Raw genomic sequence first — 7500 nt, forward strand, 5'->3', positions numbered from 1 at the left:
TAGGTCTTAACAGAACTCTCCTCACCAGGTTGTCTAGGTCTTAACAGAACTCTCCTCACCAGGTTGTCTAGGTCTTAACAGAACTCTCTTCACCAGGTTGTCCAGGTCTTAACAGAACTCTCCTCACCAGGTTGTCTAGGTCTTAACAGAACTCTCCTCATCCGGTTGTCTAGGTCTTAACAGAACTCTCCTCACCAGGTTGTCTAGGTCTTAACAGAACTCCCCTCACCAGGTTGTCTAGGTCTTAACAGAACTCTCCTCACCAGGTTGTCTAGGTCTTAACAGAACTCTCCTCACCAGGTTGTCTAGGTCTTAACAGAACTCTCCTCACCAGGTTGTCTAGGTCTTAACAGAACTCTCCTCACCAGGTTGTCTAGGTCTTAACAGAACTCTCCTCACCAGGTTGTCTAGGTCTTAACAGAACTCTCCTCACCAGGTTGTCTAGGTCTTAACAGAACTCTCCTCACCAGGTTGTCTAGATCTTAACTGAACTCCCCTCACCAGGTTGTCTAGGTCTTAACAGAACTCTCCTCACCAGGTTGTCTAGGTCTTAACAGAACTCTCCTCACCAGGTTGTCTAGGTCTTAACAGAACTCTCTTCACCAGGTTGTCTAGGTCTTAACAGAACTCCCCTCACCAGGTTGTCTAGGTCTTAACAGAACTCCCCTCACCAGGTTGTCTAGGTCTTAACAGAACTCTCCTCACCAGGTTGTCTAGGTCTTAACAGAACTCTCCTCACCAGGTTGTCTAGGTCTTAACAGAACTCTCTTCACCAGGTTGTCTAGGTCTTAACAGAACTCCCCTCACCAGGTTGTCTAGGTCTTAACAGAACTCTCCTCACCAGGTTGTCTAGGTCTTAACAGAACTCTCCTCACCAGTTTGTCTAGGTCTTAACAGAACTCTCCTCACCAGGTTGTCTAGGTCTTAACAGAACTCTCCTCACCAGGTTGTCTAGGTCTTAGTTGACAAGAAAAAAGAAAAAAAACCTGCAGACACCCCTGTATTAATAAATTGAAATACATTTTCCAAAATTATAGAATTATCCAAGTGCTACTTCTGTCTGTACAGAAATAAATGTAATAATTCAAAACACTACATCAGAGAGTAGAATTTAGCCACAGAGGATCAATAGCTTAAAAAATGTTGTTGCTGTGGATTGTGTTTAGCCCAAATTAAAGAACATACAGTCGGGAACCCTTGGCAAATATCAAACAGCTGGTTGTTGATTTTGTATCTGTCAGTGAAGAGTGAGCAGCTAAAATATTTTATCCAATCGCGGGGAAAACACAGGTTGGAAAGCAAGGCTACCGCTGAAAGAGAGAACACTATACAGTCTATCTGTCTGTAGGCTACCAAAATATTGTACCAACTCCCAACATTGAGGGAACAACATTGGTTTACAAAGTAGCCTAGGCTATGTTGATGGATATTGGCACAAGCTCATCCGCCATCACCAGTGAGTGTGTTGCACATTGGGTTGGTCAGTGCCACTGGAAAGACCACTATAATTTCCTCCTCATATCTCATCTCACCGCTCGTTTCGTTAGCCTAGGGCTAGGCTATTGGTTGCGTTCAAGACAAGGTCGTTTTTACTGACCTCAGTTTGTCAGTTTCAGAATTCAATCACTTGTGTGGTATTAAAAAAGATTCTGCTTAAGTATCCAGACCACAGGAGGTCGCTGGCACCAGTGACGAACTGTCATTCAGGGCAGGTGGGGCAGAGCTAAAATAGGTGTCCCCTAAAAAATATACAGTACTATTCAAAAGTTTGGACACACCTACTCATTCAAGCGTTTTTCTTTTCTTCTTTTTTTTTTACTATTTTCTACATTGTAGAATAATAGTGATGACATGAAATAAAACATACGGAATCATGTAGTAACCAAAAAAGTGTTAAACAAATCCAAATATATTTTATATTTGAGATTCTTCAAATAGCCACCCTTTGCCTTGATGACAGCTTTGCACACTCTTGGCATTCTCTCAACCAGCTTCACCTGGAATGTTTTTCCAACGGTCTTGAAGGAGTTCCGACATATGCTGAGCACTTGTTGGCGGCTTTCCATTTGCGCCATTATAATGAGCCATTCTCCCCTCGGCAGCCTGCTGTGATCTAGACATGTAAAATGATGTAGAATTGCGTTTTCTTTCTTCTGGAGCCTACAACAACAACAACAAAAATCCCCATGTACAGTCGTGGCCAAAAGTTTTGAGAATGACACAAATATTAATTTCCACAAAGTTTTATGCATCAGTGTCTTTAGATATTTTTGTCAGATGTTACTATGGAATACTGAAGTATAATTACAATCATTTCATAAGTGTCAAAAGCTTTTATTGACAATTACATGAAGTTGATGCAAAGAGTCAATTTTTGCAGTGTTGACCCTTCTTTTTCAAGACCTCTGCAATCCGCCCTGGCATGCTGTCAATTAACTTCTGGGCTACATCCTGACTGATGGCAGCCCATTCTTGCATAATCAATGCTTGGAGTTTGTCAGAATTTCTGGGTTTTTGTTTGTCCACCCGCCTCTTGAGGATTGACCACAAGTTCTCAATGGGATTAAGGTCTGGGGAGTTTCCTGGTCATGGACCCAAAATATCTGTCACGTCCTGGCCAGTATATAAGGATAATTGTTTTGTAGTTTGGTCAGGGCGTGACAGAGGGTATTTGTTTTATGTGGTTCAGGGTGGTGTGTTTGATTAAGGGTGTTTGATTTAGTATTTCCGGGGTTTTGGTTTATAGTCTGTTTATGTATTTCTATGTCTAGTCTGGTGAGTGTGTTTCTATGTTGGTTAATTGGGATTGGGACTCTCAGTTGAAGGCAGGTGTTGTCTATCTGCCTTTGATTGAGAGTCTCATATATCAGGGTGTGTTTGTGTTTGGGATTTGTGGGTGATTGTTCTGTGTTCAGCCCTAGGCTTTGCCAGACTGTTTAGTTGTTCGTTCGTTTTTGTGTTTTGTTGTTTTGGAGTGCTCTTTTGATAATTTAAATAAAAGTCAAAATGAGCATACACGTACCTGCTGCGTATTGGTCTACCTTTTCCGATGACGATTTCGCACTATCGTCGGAAGACGAAGACGACAAGCGTGACAATATCGATGTTTTGATGCCCGAGTCGCTTAGTTATCACTTTTGCCATCATGCTGGAAAAGGCATTGTTCGTCACCAAACTGTTCCTGGATGGTTGGGAGAAGTTGCTCTCGGAGGATGTGTTGGTACCATTCTTTATTAATGGCTGTGTTCTTAGGCAAAATTGTGAGTGAGCCCACTCCCTTGGCGGAGAAGCAACCCCACACATGAATGGCCTCAGGATGCTTTATTGTTGGCATGACACAGGACTGATGGTAGCGCTCACCTTGTCTTCTCCGGACAAGCTTTTGTCCGGATGCCCCAAACAATCGGAAAGGGATTCATCAGAGAAAATGACTTTACCTCAGTCCTCAGCAGTCCAATCCCTGTACCTTCTACAGAATATCAGTCTGTCCCTGATGTTTTTCCTGGAGAGAAGTGGCTTCTTTGCTGCCCTTCTTGACACCAGGCCATCCTCCAAAAGTCTTCGCCTCACTGTGCGTGCAGATGCACTCACACCTGCCTGCTGCCATTCCTGAGCAAGCTGTGTACTGGTGGTGCCCCGATCCCGCAGCTGAATCAACTTTAGGAGACGGTCCTGGCGCTTGCTGGACTTTCTTGGGCACCCTGAAGCCTTCTTCACAACAATTGAACCGCTCTCCTTGAAGTTCTTGATGATCCGATAAATGGTTGATTTAGGTACAATCTTACTGGCAGCAATATCCTTGCCTGTGAAACCCTTTTTGTACAAAGCAATGATGACGGCACGTGTTTCCTTGCAGGTAACCATGGTTGACAGAGGAAGAACAATGATTCCAAGCACCACCCTCCTTTTATAGCTTCCAGTCTGTTATTCAAACTCAATCAGCATGACAGAGGGATCTCCAGCCTTGTCCTCATCAACACTCACACCTGTGTTAACGAGAGAATCACTGACATGATGTCAGCTGGTCATTTTGTGGCAGGGCTGAAATGCAGTGGAAATGTTTTGGGGGATTTAGTTCATTTGCATGGCAAAGAGGGACTTTGCAATTAATTGCAATTCATCTGATCACTCTTCATAACATTCTGGAGTATATGCAAATTGCCATCATACAAACTGAGGCAGCAGACTTTGTGAAAATTAATATTGTGTCATTCTCAAAACTTTTGGCCACGACTGTATGTAAATTCTGTAAATGTCTCTGCTCTGTTCTAGCCTGAGTACCAGATATCAGATACAGTATATCTTTCGCTAACATTCCCACTACAGTGAACATTTAGCCGACCAACGCCTGTGCTATGCAAGTCAGAGAAAACATTTTTTTGGGGGGTCTGACGCACATTTTGTGGAAATGAATTGAAGTTGAACATAGCCAAATGTGTCAGTTTAATAAAATGTGCGATAAATTTACTGTATATATAAAATGCCTAGGACTATTTAAGCTAATGAAACCCTGTCTGTTGACATAACTAACAGATTGCAAAACAGAGATTCCCCACTGAGCTCATTTTGGGAAATGGCAAGTTAACTTTCTCATCCACAAACGCATGTCAAGTGCATGGCTAAAATAATGAGCAGGCTATGATCACATTTCCTTAATGTAAATATTAGGCCGGGGACACCTAAAGCAGTTTCCTAAAGCAGCCTGTCTAGACTCCATCTCTTAATGGGGCGGCAGGTAGCCTAGTGGTTAGAGCGTTGGACTAGTAACTGAAAGGTTGCAAGATCCAATCCCTAAGCTGACAAGGTAAAAATGTGTCGTTCTATTCCTGAACAAGGCAGTTAACCCACTGTTTCTAGGCCGTCATTGAAAATAAGAATGTGTTCTTAACTGACTTGTCGAGTTAAATAAAGGTAAAAAAAAGAGAGCAGGGACAAATAATGTAACGGAAATGAGAATAACACATTTTTTACATTTAAGCAAGTCATGATGACGAGCATACGTGCACGGAATAGAGCCCTGCACAAGCATGAATTTTAAACCCTACCCTACCCATGCCCGCGATGTTCAGGCCCTACCCTACCCTACCCATGCCCGCGACATTCAGGCCCAACCCTACCCAGCCCTCGAAGTTCAGGCCCTGCCCTACCCATGCCCGCGACCTTCATGCCCTACCCTACCCATGCCCGTGACGTTCAGGCCCTACCCTACCCATGCCCGCGACCTTCATTCCCTACCCTACCCATGCACGCGACCTTCAGGCCCTACCCTACCCATGCCCGCGACCTTCAGGCCCTACCCTACCCATGCCCGTGACGTTCAGGCCCTACCCTACCATGCCCGCGACCTTCATTCCCTACCCTACCCATGCCCGCGACCTTCAGGCCCTACCCTACCCATGCCCGTGACGTTCAGGCCCTACCCTACCCATGCCCGCGACCTTAGGGTACAGGCATGGGTAGTACCCTAGTTATTGATGAAGAAACAGGCCCTGCCCGTACCCTAGTTATTGATGAAGAAACAGGCCCTGCCCGTACCCTAGTTATTGATGAAGAAACAGGCCCTGCCCGTACCCTAGTTATTGATGGAAAACAGGCCCTGCCCGTACCCTAGTTATTGATGAAGAAACAGGCCCTGCCCGTACCCTAGTTATTGATGAAGAAACAGGCCCTGCCCGTACCCTAGTTATTGATGAAGAAACAGGCCCTGCCCGTACCCTAGTTATTGATGAAGAAACAGGCCCTGCCCGTACCCTAGTTATTGATGGAAAAACAGGCCCTGCCCGTACCCTAGTTATTGATGAAGAAACAGGCCCTGCCCGTACCCTAGTTATTGATGAAGAAACAGGCCCTGCTGCCCGTACCCTAGTTATTGATGAAGAAACAGGCCCTGCCCGTACCCTAGTTATTGATGAAGAAACAGGCCCTGCCCGTACCCTAGTTATTGATGGAAAAACAGGCCCTGCCCGTACCCTAGTTATTGATGGAAAAACAGGCCCTGCCCGTACCCTAGTTATTGATGGAAAAACAGGCCCTGCCCGTACCCTAGTTATTGATGGAAAAACAGGCCCTGCCCGTACCCTAGTTATTGATGGAAAAACAGGCCCTACCCGGCACTAATCCGATGTATGATCTTGGGGCGGGTTGGGTAGCAGAGCTCTAGCGAGGAAGAAGGATAGGTGCCAGTTTTTTTCCTCTTATTATCTCGGGATGCAACTGAAGCAAACGATGGAATCTAAAACTTCCCGTGTCTTTATTTCTCTCTCTCATTAACGAGTCCTCTCTAACCGCTTTGAACAACCTGATCTTGCATTGACACTGGCATCTCACAACTCACATCTTACAACTCACAAGGGAATGACGGCAGCAGATCACAACGGTATTGTTTATTGTTGTTCTTAAAATGCTAATTCTAATTCTCTCACTGACTTTTTGGCATCTCCCTGTTTACAAATTAATCTGGCTGCTTTCAACCACTCACACACACACACACACACACACACACACACACACACACACACACACACACACACACACACACACACACTTACTGTGAACTGGATCTGACAGCCTCCCATGATGTAATCCAGGAAAGAATACATCTTGATGATCTGCCATTAGAAAGAACACAGTTACAGAAAGACGCTTCGTGTGTGTGTGTGTGTGTGTGTGTGTGAATACCTCATAACTGCTGTTAGAAAGAACACAAGTATACCACTACTCATTTAAATAACAGGGTAACATTCATAACACGACCTCGTAACATATTTATTCAACATCAGAGGGGGGAGAGAGAGAGTAGGGATAAAGAGAGAGAGTAGGGATAAAGAGAGAGAGTAGGGATAAAGAGAGAGAGTAGGGATAAAGAGAGAGAAGGGATGAAGAGAGAGAGTAGGGATGAAGAGAGAGAGAGTAGGGATAAAGAGAGAGAGTAGGGATGAAGAGAGAGAGTAGGGATAAAGAGAGAGAGAGTAGGGATAAAGAGAGAGAGAGTAGGGATGAAGAGAGAGAGAGTAGGGATGAAGAGAGAGAGTAGGGATGAAGAGAGAGAGTAGGAATAAAGAGAGAGAGTCGGGATAAAGAGAGAGAGTAGGGATAAAGAGAGAGAGTAGGGATAAAGAGAGAGAGAGACAAAAAGAGTGGGGTAGAGATAAAGTGTCACACCCTGATCCGTTTCACCTGTCTTTGTGATTGTCTCCATCCCTCTCCAGGTGTCGCCCATCTTCCTCATTATCCCCTGTGTAGTTACACCTGTGTTCTCTGTTTGTCTGTGCCAGTTCATCATGTCTTGTCAGGTTTTACCAGCGTGGTTTCCCGTCTTCCTGTTTCTCAAGTTCTGTTTCCTAGTTTTTCCCGGTTCTGACCATTCTGCCTGCCCTGACCCCTTTGCCTGCCTGCCGTCCTGTACCTGCCTGAGTCTGACCTGTTTACGAACCTCTGCCTGTCCTCGACCTGCCCTTTGCCTGCCCCGTGCTTACAATAAATCATCTGAGAACTGTACTA

General features: G+C 44.9%; 1 protein-coding gene across 1 annotated transcript in view; it reads right to left on the reverse strand.

Moving 5' to 3' along the window:
* LOC115175366 (copine-4) overlaps nucleotides 1-7500 on the reverse strand; it is a 26643-nt gene that overhangs the window by 5672 nt on the left and 13471 nt on the right. The window contains exon 11 of the mRNA XM_029734589.1: nucleotides 6549-6608. Coding sequence (XP_029590449.1) covers nucleotides 6549-6608 — 60 coding nt within the window. The remainder of the gene's footprint in view (nucleotides 1-6548; nucleotides 6609-7500) is intronic.

The sequence above is a fragment of the Salmo trutta genome, chromosome 36 (assembly GCF_901001165.1).
Source record: "Salmo trutta chromosome 36, fSalTru1.1, whole genome shotgun sequence".
Classification (NCBI taxonomy): Eukaryota; Metazoa; Chordata; class Actinopteri; order Salmoniformes; family Salmonidae; genus Salmo; species Salmo trutta.